Source organism: Mobula hypostoma, chromosome 22 (assembly GCF_963921235.1).
Source record: "Mobula hypostoma chromosome 22, sMobHyp1.1, whole genome shotgun sequence".
NCBI lineage: Eukaryota > Metazoa > Chordata > Chondrichthyes > Myliobatiformes > Myliobatidae > Mobula > Mobula hypostoma.
The window spans coordinates 1,243,160-1,265,543 of record NC_086118.1 but is presented as its reverse complement, the minus strand read 5'-3'; the positions used below and the strand labels follow the sequence as shown (position 1 = coordinate 1,265,543).

Genomic DNA, 22,384 nt, shown 5'->3' with positions numbered 1-22,384 from the left:
GCTAGCCTTATAATCTTCTAGCTGTCTATCATTACCTAGCTTTTTGAACCTTTTGTAAGCTCTCTTCTTCTTGACTAGATTTACAATAGCCTTTGTCCACCACGGTTCCTGTACCCTACCAGAACTCCAAGCAAATATCCCCTGAACATTTGCCACATTTCTTCTGTACATTTCCTTGAGAACATCTGTTTCCAATTTATGCTTCTAAGTTCCTGCCTAATAGCCTCATATTTCCCCTTACTCCAATTAAATGCTTTCCTAACTTGTTTGTCATATCTCTCTCCAGTGCTATGGTAAAGGAGATAGAATTGTGATCACTATCTTCAAAATGCTCTCCCACTGAGAGATCTGACACCTGACCAGGTTCATTTCCCAATACCAGATCAAGTACAGCCTCTCCTCTTGTAGGTTTATCTACATATTGTGTCAAGAAACCTTCTTGAACACACCGAACAAGCTCCACCCCATCTAAACCCCTCGCTCTAGGGACATGCCGATCGATATTTGGGAAATTAAAATCTTCCACCACGACAATCCTGTTATTATTATACCTTTCCAGAATATGTCTTCCCTATCTGCTCCTTGATGTCCCTGTTACTATTGGGTGGTCCATATATTAAAAAAAAACATCCAGTAGAATTATTGACCCACAGAGACTCCATAGACAATCCTTCCATGTCTTCCTCCTTTTCTGCAGCTGTGACACTATCCCTGATCAACAGTGCCACACCCCCACCTCTTTTGCCTGCCTCCCTGTCCTTTCTGAAACATCTAAAGCCTGGCACTTGAAGTAGCCGTTCCTGCCCCGAGCCACTCAAGACTCTGTAATGGCCACAACATCATAGATCTAAGTACAGATCCACGCTTTAAGCTCATCCGTATTGTTCATAATACTCCTTGCATTAAAATAGACATATCTCAAACTATCGGTCTGAGCACATCCCTTCTCTATCAGCTGCCTATCCTCCCTCACACACTGTCTCCAAGCTTTCTCTATTTGTGACCCAACCACCTCTTCCTCCATTTCTTCAGTTTGGTACCCACGCCCCAGCAATCCTAGTTTAAACTCTCCCCAGCAGCCTTAGGAAACCTCCCCGCCAGGATATTGGTCCCCCTGGGATTCAAGTGCAGTCTGTCCTTTTTTACAGGTCACTTCTGCCCCAAAAGAGGTCCCAATGATCCAGAAATCTGAATCCCTACCCCTGCTTCAATCCCTCAGCCACACATTTATCCTCCACCTCACTCTATTCCTATTCTCACTGTCACGTGGCACAGGCAGTAATCCCAAGATAACTACCTTTGTGGTCCTGCTTCTCAACTTCCTTCCTAACTCCCTGTAGTCTGCTTTCAGAACCTCCCCCTTTTTCCTGCCTATGTCGTTGGTACCATATGTACCACGACCTCTGGCTGTTCTCATTCCCACTTCAGGATATCTTGGATGCGATCAGAAACACCCCAACAGTACTCAAGCAGGAGTACTTATTGTCAAGGGGTACTGCCACAGGGGTTGTCTCTAGCCTCTGACTCCTGCCCTTCCCTCTCCTGACTGTTACCCACTTATCTGTCTCCCCAGGCCCCGGTGTGACTACCTGCCTATAGCTGCTACCACCTCCTTACTCTCCCTGACCAGATGAAGGTCATCGAGCTGGATCTCCAGTTCCCTAACACGTTCCCTAAGGAGCTGTAGCTTGACACACCTGGTGCAGATGTGGACCTCCCACATCTGACACTGAGCTCAGAAAATCAGCCTCACACATACTTCCTGTCTGTATTCTACTCAGGCAACCTACCTCGCCTCGACCCGTTAACACCTAAGCCCCATTCAGCCAAAGCCTTCCTACTCTGTCGCCCACATTATAAGGCTGTCTACTTTTTAAGCTCTTCTTGCTGTTCTCACTGGCTGACGTCCGCGCAGTTGTGCAGTCATACCCGATCAAGCTGCTAAAGATAGGTATGTGCAGAAATAGGGAAAAATGGTCTTTGTATGGATGTGCTTAATTGCTGTAGGGGTGGGTAAGTGGGCAAGGAAATATGTGCCCAGTGGGATATTTCATAGTTGACAGAAATAAGTACTATGCTGGAAACACTCAGCTGGTTAGGCAACATCTACTGCCGCTTTTTTCTCCCTGTTTTAGCACTGTTTCCATTGTCTTGGTAAAGGGTTAGGGTCACATCACTGCAAGGCCATGAATTTAAACCTTGATTTGAGCTGACCTGTGATGCTCCTGGGGCAAGGGTACCAGTTGCATATGTTTGAGTTCAGTAGCCAAGCTAGAGGTCAAGAGGTATTTACTGGGATAGAGATGAATCTCGTCATCCTGAACAACACACACAAAAAGTGCTGATGAAGGCAGCAGGCCAGGCAGCATCTATAGGAAGAGGTACAGTCGACATTTCGGGCCGAGACCCTTCGTCAGGATTTTGTCATTTTAGTATTTTTTGTGTGTGTTGCTTGAAATTCCAGCATCTGCAGATTTCTTCGTGCTAGTCATCCTGAAGCCTGTTTAGTAATGAGTAGTGATTTGAACCCTTCTGGAATGTAACGAAGATGGGAATAATTTATTTAGTGTTACAATGCAAGCCCTTCAAGCCATGCCTTCCTAGCAGCCTCACAGCCTGATTCACCCTAATCACAGGATGATTTACAATGACCCATTAACCTGCCCAGTACTAATTTGGACTGTTGGAGGAAACTGGAGCACGGTGGGAGGACGCAGCGAGGACCCTTACAGAAAGGCCGTAAGCTGTAGTAGCATTACACAAACTTTTGCTACTGTGGCATCCATAGAGTGCAGACACAGCCTCTTTGGTCCAACCAGTCCATGCTGCCTCATCATCCTCAAGCAAGTACAAAGTTTCTGCATTTGGCCCATATCTCTCCAAGACCCACTCCTCCATGTACTTATCCAAGATTCATATAAATGTGATTTTGTGCTGGTTTTTGTAGTGTGCATTCTTGGTGTGCTTAATCTGTGTGTTCTCAGAAGGTAAATGAACTTTAAACCAACAGATTTATTGTGATTTGATACTTGGATTTGACCTGCAGGTGAATGTTAGCTTGCCTTAAAAGACAGATAATCTGGAACACTTGTCTACCTAAACTCAGCAGTAACTTTTCATGGGCAAATGAGACCAAAGGACAGGAGCAGAATTACAAACGAGAGAAAATCTACAGATGTTGGAAATCCAAGCAATCAGCATACAATGCTGGAGGAATGTAGCAGGCCAGGAAGCATCTATAGAACACAGTAGACAGTTGATGTTTCAGGCCAAGCAAAATTAGGTCACTTGTTCATCTAATCTGCTCCAAAATTCCATCATTATTCCTCTCAACCCAATTCTGTCCCATAACATTTAATCAAGAACCTATCAACTTCAAATATACCCAATGAGTTGCTCTCCACCCTCTCATTACCCTCTGGCTTTAAAAAAAATTCCTTCTCATCTGTTATAAATGGATAGCCCTCTTTTCTGAGGTTGTGCCCTCTGGTCCTAGACTCTCGCACTATTGGGAACATCCTCTTTACATCCACTCTATCAAGGCCTTTCAATATCCTATAGATTTCAATAAGATTCTCTCTCCCCCCCCCCCCCACCATTCTTCTAAACTCCATTGAGTACTGGTCCCAAGCAATCAAACACTCCTCATATGTTAAACCTTTCTTTCTGAGAATCATTCTCGTGAACCTCTTCTGGAACCTCACTAATGCCAGCACATCTTTTCTTGGACAAGAGGCCCAAAACTGTTCACCATGCCCCAAGTGTGATCTGACCAATGACTTCTAAAGCCTCAGAATCCTTGCCACTGACTCAGCCTGCAAGTTAACCTTTAGGTAATCCTCCCAAGTTCCTTTTGCACCTAATATTTGTATTTTCCCCCATTTAAAAAATGGTCTACACCTTTATTCCTTCAGCCAAAATGTATGACTGTACACATCCCTATACAGCCATCAGCCACTTCTTTGACTATTCTCCCAATCTGTCCAAGTCTTTCTACAGACTCCCTGCTTCCTCAGTGCTACCTCCACCTATGTTTGTATCCTCTGCAAACTTGGCCATAAAGCCATCAATTCCATCATCTAAATCATTGACTTGTAATGTGAAAAGAACCAGTCCCAATACTGACTCCTGCGGAACACCACTTTGTCACTGGCAGCCAACCAGAATGGCCCCCTTTATTCCGACTCTTTGCTTCTGCCAATCAGTTAATATTGTATTCATGATAGTATCTTTCCTTGAATACCATGGGCTCTTATCTTGTTAATTGGCTTCATGTGTGGCACCTTGTCAAAGGCCTTTGGAAAATCCAAGTAAACAACATCCACCAATTCTCCTTTGTCTATCCTGCTTGTCATTTCTTCAAAGAATTCAAACAGATTTGTAAACCAAGATTTTCCCCTTGAGGATTTTCTTTAAGGATTTTCCTATGCTGACTTTGGCCTAATCTTGTCATGTGCTTCCAAGTACCCCAAAACCTCATCCTTACATCTCAACCATTGAAGTTGGGCTATCTGGCCTATAATTTCCTTTCTTCTACCTCCCTCCCTCCCTTAGAGTGGAGTGACATTTTCAATTATCCATTCCTTTAGAACCATTCTAGAATCTAGTGATTCTTGAGAGATCATTACTAATGCCTCCACAATCTCTTCAGCTACCTCTTTCAGAACTTGGGTATAGTCCTGGTTCAAGTGACTTAACTACCTTCAGACTTTCAACTTCCCAACCCTCCACTCCTTAGTAATAGCAACTAAACTCATTTCTACTCCTGGCACACTCGAATTTCTGGCATACTGCTAGTGTCTTCCATGGTGAAGACTGATGCAAAGTACTTCAGTAGGTCCACTATTTCTTTGTCCCTTATTACTACCTCCCTAGCATTATTTTCCAGCAGTCACTTATCCATTCTTGCATCCCTTTTACTCTTTATTATTTTTTATATAAAAATAAATTAAATATCCTCTCTCTGAAACACTTTTGGGATCCTCTATTTTTAGCTAGCTTATCTTCAATATTTTGTCATTTCTTTCCTTATGGCTTTTCAGTTGCCTACAGTTGTTTTTTAAAAGCTTCCTAATCCTCTAACTTCCCACTTTTTTTGCTATATTAAATGCCCTCTCTTTTGCTTTTATGTTGTCTTTGACTTCCTTTGTCACCCACGATTGCCTCATCCTCCCTTTAGAAAACTACTTCACCTTTGGGCTGTATCTGTCCTGTGCCTTCTGAATTTTCTGCAGAACCTCCAGCCATTGCTGTCCTGCCATCATCCCTGCTAGTGTCCCCTTCCAATCAACTTTAGTCAGTTCCTCTCTCGTGCCTCTAATTTCCCTTACTCCACTGGAATACTGATTCATCTGACTTTATCTTGTCCACCTCAAACTACAGGGTGAATTCTATCATTATGTTCACTAGTGTTCTTTTGCCTTAAGCTCCCTAGTCAAATTTGGTTCATTACACAACACCAATCCAGAATAGTTTTTTCCATTAGTGGGCTCAACCACCAGCTAATCTAAAAAGTGATCTTGTAGGCATTCTACAAATTCTTTCTTTGGGACCCAAAATCTGCACCAACCTGGTTTTTCTCAATCTACCTGCATATTGAAATCCCCCGTGACTATTCTAACATTGTCCTTTTGACATGCCTTTTCTGTCTGCCATTGTAATTTGTATTGCCTCACATCCTGGTGACTGTTCGGGGTGGGGGGGGCGGGGAATGCTGTACAACTCCCATCAGGGACTTTCTACCCTTGTGGTTTCTTAACTTTGCCCACAAGGATTCTACATCTTCTAATCTTATGTCACCTCTTTAAGGTTTTGATTTCATGTTTTATCAACAGAGCCACCCCACTCTCTTTGCCTCCCAGCCTGGCCTTTTGATACAATGTGTATCCTTGGATGTTAAACTCACAACTACGATCTTTTAGCCACATCTCAATGATGCCCACATGTCATACCTGCCAATCTCCAATTGCACTGAAAATTAATCTACCTTATTCCTTATACTGCATACATTCAAATATAGCACCTTCCGTCCTGTATTCATCACTGTTCTTCACTTTACCCCCCATGTAACACTTGCTTCATCCCACTGCAAATTTGCCCTATCATCCGCTTATTCATCCTCAAGTCTCACTATACACTGTATTGACTTGGATACCATCTGTCCCATCCTCAGCTCTATCACTCTGGTTCCCATCTGCCAACTTAGTTGCCGGCAACAATATTGGTCCCCCTTGGGTTCAAGCATAACCCATTCTTTTTGTATGGGTCACACCTTCCGCAGGAGAGATCCCAATGATCTAAAGCTCTGAAACCCTGCACCACTCCCTCAGCCACTCGTATACCTGCCCTGACTAGCACGTGGCACTGGGAATAATATGGAAATTGCTACCTTGGAGGTCCTGTTCTTCAACCATTTCCCTAACTCCCTATACTCACTGTGCAGGACCTATTTCCTCTTGTCTACCTATACCATTGGTACCAATGTGCACCACAACCTCTGGCTGCTCACCTTCCCTCTTGAAAATATCTTCTGTAGCTGCTCTGAGGCATCCTGGACCTGAGCATCTGGGAGGCAGCACACCATCCTGGCTTCTTTTTTTTTGCAGACACCGAATCTCTAGTTTAGCTCGCTAATAATCAAGTGTCCTGTCACTATCGTTCTGTCTGACCTTACCCTTCCATGCTGAACCTGAACTGGCCACAGCACTGCAGGCCTGACTGCTGCTGCACTCTGGGTCATCCCCTCAGCAGTATCCAGGGGAATACTTGTTGCTGAGGAGAATGGCCACAAGGAAACCCTGTACTGACTGCCTATTCCCCTTACTTCTGGGGGTCACCCATCTTCAATTTGAAACCTACACTCTGTAAAAGGCTCGTCTATAAAGTTTTCAGCCTCCCAGATGCTCCTGAGTACTTTCAGTTCCAGCTCCTTATCAGCTCCTTGTCAATCAGGAGCTGAAGTTGGGTGCACTTCCTGCAGTTGTAGTCGTCAGGGAGACTGTTGGGTACCTTGAAATCCTGAATCTCACAGGAGGAGCATTCCACCGTCTGAACTACTATCATCCTGCCTACAACTTTTCAAACTTGAGCACCAGCCTGTATCTGTTCTGGCCAAAACCTGACCCCTCTAACACTGCCTCAAACCCCACTTCTTTTTTTTTAATTGGCCCTTGCAAATTACACCTAGTTATTAATTGAATGGTTACTGGACCTATTTGGACAGTTGGTAAATACTGGCTCTCGTCAATTGCCTTGAATTCCAGGCCTGTATCCAATGTTTTGATCAGCTTGGAGCATCTGCTGGAGAGCCCTTGAGTGTAAAGCTATGGCATGGTCTTTTCTTCATGTGAAATATCTGTCCTTTTAAAATAGGATTTTATATCAGGCATACCTTTTTTTTCATCTTTTAGTTATCTAGCCATAGACTGTGCTGTTGAGGGCCAAACTTTTCCAGCCTCAGGTCCTGCTGAGCTGAATGCCAAAGTTCATTTAGGAGAATTATTAACTTTGATTCAACTGCAGTTGTAGAACATGCCTTTATCACCTCTTGCAGAGGCTAGCAGATAGCTTGTAACTCTGATTAGAACTACTTGTTATCCTGAGGTACTAGTCGATCGCTACTGAAACCTTAAATTAAAATTCCAAGCTTACTGCAAAGCATGTCTTTATTGGAACTTTATTTCCTAATAATAATCTAAATATTGTATTGAATATGGCCTATAAAACAGTTTGGTTCTTTAATGTGCACAACCAGTGGATTTTGGTCATTTTGTGTCTGTGTAGCCTTATTATTTAACTGCTGACACAGATTAACAGATTAAGTATCAACTTAAAATTGATCAGATTTCTCATTTTGAGAGCTTTCCCACAACAAGTGTCTTGTAGTGTCCTTTCTAGATTAAACGAATCATACAGAGTGCAGTCTCATACTCTTGAGTACAGGATTTTATATTCCTTAACCCTCTCTAGGATCACCAACCCTCAGTATTTGTATATTGATGCAGACAAAGACCACCTTATAATGGGACAGATCTGTTTGAAAATCACGTGCTCATTACTTTTGCTCACCTACATTTTGGCACAAGTTCATTTAGGAGAATGATCTTCCACTTAGTCTATTTGACTTCTTAAAGCGTTCCTTCAGGGCGAGCAGCAGGATGGGGGAAAAAAACGGTGACAAGCTATAATACTGAATACTGGCAATTGTGTTTAAAGGTGTAGTTGACTATGCAAGTGACATACCAGGACACAGCCACTTCTGCTGCAGCCTGCCACTTATCAATTTCATTGTTCCTTTAGCCATTTAAAAAATATACTCAAGAATCTAATGTGTGTGATACTGTTATTTCAAAATCTGTTTGTGGAATATGCTGTACTTTGATTCAACTGCCTTCATTTCCTTAGCCATTTAATTTTTTTATGTTGTGCTCTTTTCAATAACTACATATCAAACAACTGTTCTTCAGAGCAATCTTGCTATGTAGTTCCACTTGTCTATTGCTTCTGACAGCCATTGGCTTTATGTCTGCAGAATGGTATGATGCCACATCATCTGCCAAGCTACTCTTTGATTTTTGGGTGGTCTTGCCAAAAGCTCAAGACAAATTAGAACCTGGCTAATCAAGATTCTAAGGATAATTTATTATCAAAGTATATATCCATTTACAACTCTGAAATTCGTCTTCAGAGCCACAAAACAAAGAAAGCACACGAATCATTCATAAAGAAACATCAACCCCAACTCCCTGCACAAAAAAAACAGCAACCCTCCCCCCACACAAAACAGAACAACATCAATCTCAAACACCCCGCAAAACTCAACAAGATCAGATCCCCAAACCCTCCCCTCCCAACCCAAAACTCAACAAGACTATTGACCCCCAAACCCTCCACCCCACACCAACCTCAACAAGAACATCAACCCACACCCAAAACTCAACAAGAACACCGACCCCCCCCAAACCCCCTCCCTGTATAAAACTCAACAAGAACACCGACCCACCCCAAACCCCCTCCCCCCACAAGACCACGGAACCCAAAACCCCATCCCCGCTCAAAACTCGACAAGAATATCGACCCCCCCACCTCCTCCCCACCCAAACCTCAACAAGAACACCAACCCCTTCCCCCACAAACATCAACAAGAATATCGACCTCTAAACCCCCTCCCCCAACAAAACTCAACAAGAACACCGACCCCCAAACTCACTCCCCCACCCAAAACTCAATGAGAACACTGACCCCCTAAACCCCTCCCCCACACAACACTCAACAAGAACACAGACCCTCAAATCTCCCTCCCCCAACCTCAAACAGGAATATGGACCTCCAAACCCCCTCCCCCAACAAGACCACAGACCCCCAACCCCCCCCACCCAAAACTCAACAAGAACACCAACCCCCTCCCTCCACAAAACTCAACAAGAATATTGACCCCCAACCCCCTCCCCACCAAAACCTCAACAAGAACACTAATCCTCAATCCCCTCTCACACCCAAAACTCAACGAGAACACTGACCTCCCCCACAAATCTCAACAAGAATATTGACCCCAAAACCCCTCCCCCACATAGCACTCAACAACGACCCCCCCAACCCCCTCCCCCAGAATACCAGACCCCCAAACCCTGTCACTGTCCAAAACTTGACAAGAATATCAACCCCCAACCCCCTCCACACCCAAACCTCAACAAAAACACCAATCCCCCTCCCCTCACAAACCTCAACAAGAATATTGACCACTAAACACCCCCCACAAAACTCAATGAGAACACTGGCCCACCCCCACCCAAAACTCAATACCAACCCCCAAACCTCCCTCCCCCACACAACACTCAACAAGAGCACCAACCCACTCCCAACCCCTTCCCCACCCAAAACTCAAGAACACTAACCCCCTCCCCACAAACCTCAACAATATCGACCCCAAACCCCTTCCCCCCACAAAACTCAGCAAGATCACTGCCCCAAACCCCTCCCTCACCCAAAACTCAACAAGAACACCAACCCCCTCCCCCACAGGACCACAGATCCCCAAACCCCGTCACCGCCCAAAACTCAACCAGAATATTGACCCCCAACCCCCTCCCCACCAAAACCTCAACAAGAACACAAAACCCCCACAAACCTCAACAAGATTGACCCCTTAAAGCCCCCTCCCCCAAAAAACTTAACAAGAACACCAAACCCCCTCCCCACCCAAAACTCTACTGACCACCAAATGCCCCTCCCCCACACAACAGTCAACAAGAACACCGACCCACCCCTTCCCCCACCCAAAACTCAACAAGAACACTAACCCCCTCCCCATAAACCTCAAGAATATCGACCCCCAAAAACCCCTCCCCAACAAAACTCAACAAGATCACTGCGCCCCAAATCCCCTCCCTCACCCAAAACTCAACAAGAACACAGACCCCCAACCCTCTCCCCCACACAAAACTCAACAGGAACACCAACCCCCAAACCCCCTTCCTACACAATTAAACAGAAAAGAATGGGCAAAAAACACAATATAAAAACCATAAAGACTGGCAAAAGTCCACAGTCCATAAACACAATAGTCCAATCCATAAACACTGAACCACGGTAACATTCTCCATCATTGAAAGAGAGACACCATGTAAACGGAGAGTCCTACCCACCTGCCACAGCGAGCCGCACAGTTTGCAGGTTCCTTCTCTGGCAGCGAACAAAAGGAGCTGTTCAGCGCTGAACTCGCGCTTGCCTTTCACACATGCATAGATGTCTCGATCTTCCTCGATGTTTTAATGGGCAAAATGGAGTCGAACGTCGGCTTGCTCCCTGCCACTAAGTTTCTTCGCGTAGGGTCCATCCGAGTATGTGCTCGCTTCTTGGAATCTTGAAGATAAGAAAGCAGTGGATCACTCAGATAACCTCCAGACTGTAAATTGCAGGCTCTAACAGTTCCAGAAACACTTTAAAGATGAAAAAGACGTAAAAGTAAAACATTTTCATGGGTTATTTGGAAGCTATCCACCAAGGGAGCATTGTACACTTGCGCCATCTTGACCGGAATCATCCCATTGATGTCAATAATTCAGCCAGTGATTAGGTTAACAAAAGTTAATGCCATATGCTTGTTAGCATTGATAGTCTTCCCAATAAAGTTTTATAATAACTGATAGTTAATAACTAAGCTACACTCTTTTTAATCTGATTCAGAAATGTCAGTTGCTGAATTATACGTGGATAGCTTAAACCAGTTCAAAAACTTGTTTCCATTTGGTGATGTAAGCTTCCCTGGGTAAATGACAAAATTAAATTTGGAAATGCAGATTAATCATTCCCATTTGCTCCAAATTTCCAATTATCTATTTCATCTGTGTATTGTGCCAAAATGGCAGAATGAACTCTGAAACAAGGTCACTTTAAAATTGCAAATTTCATAACAATTGTTGGAGTGCTGTCAAATAGTTCAATTTTTATTGGATGATGCTTGTGTAGTTGAGGAACTTGTGGAATACTGGATTGGATGAATAAGGTAAGAGGTATAAACAATAGATTAAATAATCAGACCTGGGTGAAATATATTCAAGACTTAAAGCAGGGAAGGAAATTACACAGCCTCTGTTTTTCATCCTTTCTGGCCGCAGGTGTGATACCAGAGTACTGAAGGGCTGCTGCTGTTGTGAGATTGATTAACTTTGCATACTTCTAAGTTGTCATCAGAGAATTTAAGTTTCTTATACTTTGAAAATGATAAAATAATGTTAACCTATTGAACAAGAGGGCATTGTTTTAAAATCAAACTATTCCATCCCCAAATTAGCTGATTGGGAAAAATGTTTACAAATGGTCTCAATTTATTCATAGTTTATAAACTTATATGCTGCTCACCATCAAACTAAATAGGAGCTTGAATCCCATTCATGCCGCAGATCCAAAGTTTATCTGTTTTGCCCGAGGTTTACTTGGTGTTCCTGACATAATTAAACAATCATAAAGGATAAACATGAAACGATTTACTGTATCACAGTCCTATACCAGGCGTTCTCGGTTAAAGTTTTACAACTGAAACATCGATTGACCAGAGTAATGCACTAGTCAAAAGGGCGGGTCCAAAACAATATGCTGGCTGCGGTTTTAGAAATCTGGCCCACTGTGCTTTCGTTCCACCTTCCCAGAACTGGTTTGTTCACTTGTGCTTGTTCTGTTGTGGGGATGGTAGAGTTTCAATTTTGGTGGATTCTCCCATCCTTATTGTTGTGCAATAATTCCCTAGCTGTTCAGTTAATTCGTTCAGGGCAACTGCTTTGTTCTGCCATTTTTGTGTTGTATGAGGACAGGTCCTCCGCAGGTCACAAGTACCTGGCAGCTTTGAGCCGTTCGACTGGCACACTGAGTGCTTGGTAAGGCTGGCTTGTATCTGCATTTTGTGTCACAGTTTGCATCTGACACACCAATTTCTGTTCATTTCCAACCTTTAAAGCCAGAGGAGACACGAGATTCTGCAGATGCTGGAAACCTTAAGCAACACACAACATGCTGGAGGAACTCAGCCAGTTAGGCAACATTTATGGAGGGCAAGTAATTTGGGCTGAGCCATTCAGGGCTGGAAAGGAAGGGGACAGAAGCCAAATATTTCATCACCTCCCTCTGGTTCCCTACCTCCCCTTAATTCCATGGTCTACTGTACCTTCTATCAAATTCCTTTACCTCTTCCACTTATCACCTCCAAGCTTCTCACATCATTCCCTTTCAACCCTCCCCACCCGCCTACCATACCCTCATCTGCACTCGCCTATCGCCTGCCAACTTCTGCTCCTCCCTTCTTTTAATGGCATCTTTCCCCTTCCTTTCCAGTCCTGATGAAGGGTCTCGGCTCAAAACCCTAATTGTTTATTTTGCTCCCAACCTGAGTTCCTCCAGCATTTTGTGTGTTGCTAAAGTCAAAGCTGAGTTTATTTGCACAAGTACAGGACATTTACATGCAAGTGCAATGAAAAGAGAACTTGCAGCAGCATCGCAACCATATAGCATTATATACCCAGAATTCACAAGAAAAACACGTTAAACAGACAGGATCTTTACAATAAAGAATACATTTGGAATAGAAGGTCCATTATAGAGCAAGGTGATGAAAGTTGTGAGCAATTCTCATGAAATGACTATGGTAACCTGAAGACCACCTGTAATGTGAGTAGATGTGATTAGTATAGATGGTGCAGTGGTTGACGTGGGCATAGTGGGCTAACGTATCTGTTTCCGTGCTGTATGACTAAATCTCTGACATGTCCTTTCTCTCCGTTCTCTGGTACACACCTCAATGTTCCGCATTACCTTGGTTGCCTTCTGTTGCTTTCTCATTGATGTAATTTGGAGACTCCCACATCTGTCTTTGTTTCTTGCTCTAACCACAACTTCCTCTGCAGTTCCCGCTGCTTCACCTGTTGTTACCCCAGCATTTGGTTTCTCACTACTAAAGAGCATGATATGTGTTCTTGCTCCAACACTCTCTTCCTTTGATGCTTTTTGTCCTCAGCCTATCTTGCACATTACTCGAAAGATTAATTGTAAAAGTTTGAATGCAGTTTGAGATGCTTGTTTAAGTTTCCTGCAGTCTTTAGGCATGTGAAAATGAAGCATCTTGGAGCACAGGTGGAATTTTCTCACATATACACCATTGTTTTGTGTGTTTTTTAAGAGACTCCTGGATAGGGACATGGAACTTAGAAAAAGAGGGCTATGGGTAACCCTAGGTAATTTCTAAGGTAAGGACATGTTCGGCACAGCTTTGTGGGCTGAAGGGCCTGTATTGTGCTGTAGGTTTTCTATGTTCTATTGTTTAAGTGCTACGATTTTTGGGGAAGCAATATTTCAGAGACTTCCTGACCTGAGGATTTGCAGCATTTTTTTTGTCTTTTTTTGTCTTCGGAATTCTAGGATCTGTAGTTTGTTTTTTCTAATGCAGGAGGATTTTCAAAATATTCTGACTAATATTTATCTGGAAATTAGCATCATGGAAATAAATTACAGCCATGGACACTTGTTTTAATGTACCTACATACATTGGTCCTTGTGTGTTCTTTCTTTACTGCAGTGACTGTACAGAACAGCTTGATTCTCAATGGATGGTTTGGTGTGTTTCTTGCAAGCATTGTCCTTGTGTTTTGGGTATTTCATAAATCATTGATCTGTGTTCATGTAATAGTCTTTCTTAGCATTAAAATGATTGGTGAATGAGCATAATTTGGTAGCTTAATAGCATCACAAAAATTTTGTTTGACATGATTTGCTCAGTTTTGTCAGCCCCACTGGAAATGTTTAAGTACTTGCTGATTTGGACTAGTGAAGCTCAAGCAAAATATTGATGTGGAGTGTGGGATTATTAGCATCGGTGACTTGCTGTACTTGTAGTTTGGTGTATGGTTCCCTCATTCCCTTCTCTATAGTCACCAAGGTTTTCCACTTAAACTTTGCATTAAGCAGAAGTAGCGCATATATTTCAATCCTGTTGCTAGCAACAGTAGACATTAATGATTCTCATCAATTAACATTTCCTGTTTATGAGGAACAGGATCTATGACTAACAACGGCAAGAAACAGCTGATGTGCTGGGTTGGGGCTGGCCAGCTCTCCCATCGGAGCTGCTCTCCCATTTTCGTTCCCTGGAAGACTAACTGGATTGCATTCATCTGAGGCTGACCCAGCGCAAGATGAGGAACTGTTGCGTGCTTGTTCCTTTAGAAATGTGGGTCCCGAACAACACACCATGCACCATCAATCTTCAGGTCATGCTGCTCTGGGATGCTTTTTATTTGTGACACTGCTATCATGCCTATATGTGCCTTAGCCCTGGAGTAATGTTGTTTCATTTGGCTGTACACATGTTGAGTGACAGTTGAACTTGACGCAGAAATCGTCAAAATGGATTTAGCAAGGCCTTTAACAATTCTGCATGGTTCACTAGTCTGAAAGGTTAGATCGCGTGGGATCTAGTGGAACTAGACAATTGGATATAAGATTGACTGGTTGAAGGTTTGGTTACAGAGGTTGTTTTTCCAGGTTGGAGACCCGTAACCTGTGGTTTGCCACAAAGATTGGTGCTGGATCTCCTGTTTGTTACCCTTATATACTGTAATCGTGGTAAGTTTGTAGATGAAATAAAAACTAATACTGTAGTGAATAGTGATGAAAGGTGTCTAAGATTACAACAGAATCGAGTGAACTGGGGAAGTGAGCCAAGGAATAGTGCATGGAGTTTAACTTGGACAAGCTGTGGATGCTGCATTTTGATTAGTTAAACCAGGACTGGACTTGCACAGTAAAGGACAAGTATGTGGTGAATGTCGTACAAACTTTGTAGAACAGAGACACCTGGGGTACGGGCACATAGTTCCCTGAAAGTGATGACTGGTAGACAGGCTGGTGAAGAAAGCATTTGGAGTGCTTGCCTTCATCAGTCAGGATATTGAGTACAAGGGTTGTGGAAATATTATTAGGTACTGGAAAATAGTTGATGTTTTGAAGAAATTCATGGAAGAAGTTAACATAGAACTGCTAAACAGAATGAGATGCCATAGCTTCAGAACAAGAGGTCAGCTACTTGAAGCAGAGATGAGGCTTTTTGTAAAAGAGGATTGTGAGGACTGTGGCTGCTGAATTGTTGAATTTACTCCAGACTGAAATCAAAATGGGACAAATTAGTGGAAGTTCTCAGCTGGTAGCAAAGATGAAGGGAAACTATTGTTTTGGATTAATGACTTTTTATTACAACTGGAGTAAGTTGCATGTAAAACAAGCTGTAAATTGCAGAGGAAGTGATGAGAGCTAGAGGATAGAAGCCAGAGTCTGTGATAGGGTAGAGGTCACATTTCCTGTAGCGCTTTTTTGTCTCTGATCTTTGTCCTTTCCAATAACTCTGCTAAATTTAATTATGATTTCCTCATAGCAAAATGCTTTCCTACTGCTAACTCCTTAACATGCTCAGTTTAATTCCCCAAAGTCCAGTAAGATCAACAAAAGGGCCCAGTACAGATTTCCTTTAATCGTTTCATTAATCCTGCCCCTCCTTGCATTGAAATTTAATACTGATGTAAATTGTGCCAGCTTCCTCATTGCCTTGTCAGTTTTGTCATCCTTGCTTTATGCACTCCCATTATTTTTTCCCCTTTACTAGTATCTATATTTCTAAAAATTCTGCTTACCATTACCACTAACAAACCAACACTCTTGGAAAATCTTGATCCCAACTATGTCTAATTTACAACATTTGACAAAATTCTCAATTTGTCAGGAACATAACTCTTCCTTCTGCACCAACACTCTACACCTTGTGTTCCCACAATTACAAGTCATTTAAAGTAATCTCTAGGTCCCCTTTGAGGTCCCACTTTTTAATATTATGAATTTCCTCAGTCCTTGCAACCTACAAGCTTTTTCCCTTTCTAGTTTCCATACAACTCTACCTGCTTGGCATTTTGATTTACAGTTGGTCATTTGGACCCTAGTGTGAGTGAGGTAGTATGCCATCTTAATGTCACATCTGCAGCTATTAAACCACCAACACACGTGCCTTACCAAACCCCCTTCCTCTCCCCATTCCCGTACAACATATTCACCAATGCTTCTATATTTTTGGTCCAGGCTATTCTCCTCAGATGGGCAATTGGCTGTGCTCTGTAGAACAATCAGTGGAAGAAAATTAAGTTCTTGGTGAACCTGATATATTGGTCCAGGTTCCATGAGATCTTACTCTCCTCTAATTTAAGAATTGGAAGACCATTCGGACCTTGTGTCTGTTTAATTGTTTAAGTTGCTGGAGCACCACTTATCCACACAAGACTCTGATTCCCTTAGTATCCTAAAATTGTATTGATGCAATCTTGACTGTATTCAGCAGTTTGAGTCTTCACAGCTTATTTGGATAAAGAACTCCAAACCACCATAGTCAGAGCACTACAGCACAGAAAAAGGCCCTTTGGCCCATCTAATCCATGCCAACTTGGTCTTCTGCCTAGTCCCATATACTTGCACCCAGGCTTTATGCTCCATACCCTTGTTATCCGTCCGCCTATCCAAACTTCTCTTTCATGTTACAATTGCATCTACTATGTCCCCAGCAGGAGAGTAGCATTGCAGATAGTGTTATGTTTTACAGTGCCAGTGATTTGGAAGACTGTGGCTCAATTCCTGCTGCTCTCTGTTCTCCCCATGGTTACATGTGTTTTCTGGGTGCTCCAGTTTTCTCCCACCTTCCAAAAGACTTGCAGGTTAGAGTTATGGGCTTGCTATGTTAGCGCCAGAAGTATGTGACACTGTGGGCTGTCCTCAGCACATCCTGGAATGTCTTAGTCATTGACACCCGTCACTGTATCAAAGTACCTGTGACAAATAAAGCTAATCTTTAATCGTAGTCCACACTTGCACAACCCTCTGAGTGAACATAGAAACATAGAAAATAGGTGCAGGAGTAGGCCATTCGGCCCATGGCTTCTGCACCGCCTTTCAGTATGATCGTGGCTGATCATCCAACTCAGAACCCTGTACCTGCCTTCTCTCCATACCCCCTGATTCCTTTAGCCAGAAGGGGCATATCTAACTCTCTCTTAAGTATAGCCAATGAACTGGCCTCAACTGTTTCCTGTGGCAGAGAATTCCACAGATTCACCACTCTGTGTGAAGAAGTTTCTCCTCATCTCGGTCCTAAAAGGCTTCCCCTTTATCCTCAAACTGTGACCCCTCGTTCTGGACTTCCCCAACATCGGGAACAATCTTCCTACATCTAGCCTGTCCAAGCCCTTTAGAATTTTATACGTTTCAATAAGATCCCCCCTCAATCTTCTAAATTCCAGAGAGTATAAGCCTAGTCCATCCAGTCTTTCATCATATGAAAGTCCTGCCATCCCAGGAATCAATCTGGTGAACCTTCTTTGTACTCCCTCTATGGCAAGAATGTCTTTCCTCAGATTAGGGGACCAAAACTGCACACAATACTCCAGGTGTGGTCTCACCAAGGCCTTGTACAACTGCAGTAGTACCTCCCTGCTCCTGTACTCGAATCCTCTTGCTATGAATGCCAGCATACCATTCGCCTTTTTCACCGCCTGCTGTACCTGCATGCCCACTTTCAATGACTGGTGTACAATGACACCCAGGTCTCGTTGCACCTCCCGTTTTCCTAATCGGCCACCATTCAGATAATAATCTCTTTTCCTGTTCTTGCCACCGAAGTGGATAACCTCACATTTATCCACATTAAATTGCATCTGCCATGAATTTGCCCACTCACCTTACCTATCCAAGTCACCCTGCATCCTCTTAGCATCCTCCTCACAGCTAACACCGCCGCCCAGCTTCGTGTCATCCGCAAACTTGGAGATACTGCATTTAATTCCCTCATCTAAGTCATTAATGTATATTGTAAACATCCGGGGTCCCAGCACTGAGCCTTGCGGTACCCCGCTAGTCACTGCTTGCCATTCTGAAAAGGTCCCGTATATTCCCACTCTTTGCTTCCTGTCTACCAACCAATTCTCTATCCACATCAATACCATACCTCCAATACCGTGTGCTTTAAGTTTGTACACTAATCTCCTGTGTGGGACCTTGTCAAAAGCCTTTTGAAAATCCAAATATACCATACCACATCCACTGGTTCTCCCCTATCCACTCTACTAGTTACATCCTCAAAAAATTCTATGGGATTCGTCAGACATGATTTTCCTTTCACAAATCCATGCTGACATTGTCCGATGATTTTACCACTTTCCAAATGTGCTGTTATCACATGTTTGATAACTGTCTCTAGCACTTTCCCCACCACCGATGTCAGGCTTACTGGTCTATAATTCCCCGGTTTCTCTCTCCCTCCTTTTTTAAAAAGTGGGGTTACATTAGCCACCCTCCAATCCTCAGGAACTAATACAGAATCTAAAGAGTTTTGAAAAATTATCACTAATGCATCCACTATTTCTTGGGCTACTTCCTTAAGCACTTTGGGATATAGACCATCTGGCCCTGGGGATTTATCTGCTTTTAATCCCTTCAAGTTACCTAACACCACTTCCCTACTAACATGTATTTCCCTCAGTTCCTCCATCTCACTAGACCTTCGGTCCCCTACTATTTCCGGAAGATTATTTATGTCCTCCTTACTGAAGACAGAACCAAAGTAGTTATTCAATTGGTTGGCCATGTCCTTGTTCCCTATATTCAATTCACCTGTTTCTGACTGTAAGGGACCTACATTTGTCTTAACCAATCTTCTTCTTTTCACATAGCTATAAAAGCTTTTACAGTCAGTTTTTATGTTTCCTGCCAGCTTTCTCTCATAATCTTTTTTCCCTTTCCTGATTAAGCCCTTTGTCCTCCTCTGCTGGACTCTGAATTTCCCTTCCCTTCTCTTCCTACAAGTTCCCCCTTCAGATTCCCTTTTAAGTATTTCACCTTTCACCCTAAGCCTATGGCCTCTAGTTCTAGTATAACACAACCTGATGCTATAAACATAGAAACATAGAAAATAGGTGCAGGAGTAGGCCATTCGGCCCTTCGAGCCTGCACCGCCATTTATTATGATCATGGCTGGTCATCCAACTCAGAACCCCGCCCCAGCCTTCCCTCCATACCCCCTGACCCCCGTAGCCACAAGGGCCATATCTAACTCCCTCTTAAATATAGCCAATGAACTGGCCTCAACAGTTTCCTGTGGCAGAGAATTCCGCAGATTCACCACTCTCTGTGTGAAGAAGTTTTTCCTAATCTCGGTCCTAAAAGGCTTCCCCTCTATCCTCAAACTGTGACCCCTCATTTCTGGACTTCCCCAACATCGGGAACAATCTTCCTGCATCTAGCCTGTCCAATCCCTTTAGGATCTTATACGTTTCAATCAGATCCCCCCTCAATCTTCTAAATTCCAACGAGTACAAGCCCAATTCATCCAGTCTTTCTTCATATGAAAGTCCCGCCATCCCAGGAATCAATCTGGTGAACCTTCTTTGTACTCCCTCTATGGCAAAGATGTCTTTCCTCAGATTAGGGGACCAAAACTACACACAATACTCCAGGTGTGGTCTCACCAAGGCCTTGTACAACTGCAGTAGTACGTCCTTGCTCCTGTACTCGAATCCTCTCGCTATAAATGCCAGCATACCATTCGCCTTTTTCACCGCCTGCTGTACCTGCATGCCCACTTTTAATGACTGGTGTATAATGACACCCAGGTCTCGTTGCACCTCCCCTTTTCCTAATCGGCCACCATTCAGATAATAATCTGTTTTCCTATTTTTGCCACCAAAGTGGATAACTTCACATTTATCCACATTAAATTGCATCTGCCATGAATTTGCCCACTCACCCAACCTATCCAAGTCACCCTGCATCCTCTCAGCATCCTCCTCACTGCTAACACTGCCACCCAGCTTCGTGTCATCCGCAAACTTGGAGATGCTGCATTTAATTCCCTCATCCAAGTCATTAATATATATTGTAAACAACTGGGGTCCCAGCACTGAGCCTTGCGGTACCCCACTAGTCACCGCCTGCCATTCTGAAAAGGTCCCGTTTATTCCCACTCTTTGCTTCCTGTCTGCTAACCAATTCTCCACCCACACCAATACCTTACCCCCAATACCGTGTGCTTTAAGTTTGCACACTAATCTCCTGTGTGGGACCTTGTCAAAATCCTTTTGAAAATCCAAATATACCACATCCACTGGTTCTCCCCTATCCACTCTACTAGTTACATCCTCAAAAAATTCTATGAGATTCGTCAGACATGATTTTCCTTTCACAAATCCATGCTGACTTTGTCCGATCATTTCACCGCTTTCCAAATGTGCTGTTATCACATCTTTGATAACTGACTCCAGCAGTTTCCCCACCACCGACGTTAGGCTAACCGGTCTATAATTCCCCGGTTTCTCTCTCCCTCCTTTTTTAAAAAGTGGGGTTACATTAGCCACCCTCCAATCCTCAGGAACTAGTCCAGAATCTAACGAGTTTTGAAAAATTATCACTAATGCATCCACTATTTCTTGGGCTACTTCTTTAAGCACTCTAGGATGCAGACCATCTGGCCCTGGGGATTTATCTGCCTTCAATCCCTTCAATTTACCTAACACCACTTCCCTACTAACATGTATTTCGCTCAGTTCCTCCATCCCACTGGACCCTCTGTCCCTTACTATTTCTGGAAGATTATTTATGTCCTCCTTAGTGAAGACAGAACCAAAGTAACTATTCAATTGGTCTGCCATGTCCTTGCTCCCCATAATCAATTCACCTGTTTCTGTCTGCAGGGGACCTACATTTGTCTTCACCAGTCTTTTCCTTTTTACATATCTATAAAAGCTTTTACAGTCCGTTTTTATGTTCCCTGCCAGTTTTCTCTCATAATCTTTTTTCCCCTTCCTAATTAAGCCCTTTGTCCTCCTCTGCTGAACTCTGAATTTCTCTCAGTCCTCAGGTGAGTAAAGCCTGCAAAGATTCACCACTGTCTATACCCCTCAATTTTGTATACTGCTTCCCTTATTCTCCTACATTTCAGAGAATAAGGTCCTAGTCTATTCAAACTTCTCCTAAACTCAAGTCCTCAATTCCCAGCAACATATGCTTTCAAGCTTATTGATAGTTTTCCTGTAGGTTGGTAACCAGAACTGCACACAATACTCCGAATTTGGCCTCACCAATATCTTGTACAACTTCGACATAACATCCTAACTCCTGTACACAATGGCCTATTTATGAAAGACCAATAAGTCAATTTACTATCTTACCTATGTGTTGCTACTTTCAAGGAATTACGGACCTGTATTTCCAGATCCCTCTGTTCTACCACACTCCTCAGTGGCCTACCGTTCACTGTACTTGTTTCTTCCCTTTGTTTGTCCTCCCAAAGTGCAACACCTCACACTTGTCTGTATTAAATTCCATCTGCCATTTTGCAGCCAGTTTACCTCTTTGGTCCAGATGATATTGCAAGCTTTGGTGTCTTTTCTCACTGTACACTACACTCCCAATCATGCGGTTTTCAACTAATATGCTGATCCAGTTTACCTTATTATCATGTAAGTCATTAATATACTGTAGATAGCAACAACAAACCCAACACCAATAACCGGTAGCACACTATTCACAGACCTCCAGTCAGAGGGACAGTTATGTATTACCACGTTTTGGCTTCTCCCATTAAGCTTCTATATGAAGAGATTCTCTTTCACCCCCCCCCCCCCGCCTGCCCCTTTGTCTTTTTCCCATAAAATCTATCCCTCATCACCCTGCTAAACTTCCTTAGTAGTTTGTACACTTTAAAGAGAACTCCCAATTCCTCTAAAGTAGACTAAAGCTGCACTTTGCTTGATGATACTTCATAAAGCAAATCTGGCATCCTGCATCAAATCACTATCCATAAATTTGCCTTGAA

The 22,384-nt window shown here is 43.2% G+C and overlaps 2 protein-coding genes across 8 annotated transcripts in view; one reads left to right on the top strand and one right to left on the bottom strand.

Moving 5' to 3' along the window:
• The window catches only part of llgl2 (LLGL scribble cell polarity complex component 2), a 202,139-nt gene that overhangs the window by 40,969 nt on the left and 138,786 nt on the right, over positions 1–22,384 (top strand). The gene's annotated exons all lie outside the window — the stretch shown is intronic.
• Positions 1–22,384, bottom strand: part of LOC134336569 (uncharacterized) — a 147,195-nt gene that overhangs the window by 26,302 nt on the left and 98,509 nt on the right. The window contains exon 3 of one of the 2 annotated variants that reach the window (XR_010015830.1): positions 10,644–10,860. Coding sequence is in view for 1 of the 2 variants with exons in the window: in XM_063030856.1 (XP_062886926.1) it covers positions 10,767–10,860 (94 nt within the window). In the remaining variant the exon portion in view is untranslated. Of the gene's footprint in view, positions 1–10,475; positions 10,861–22,384 lie in introns of those variants that run through there. The other variant, XM_063030856.1, reaches the window with a different exon arrangement.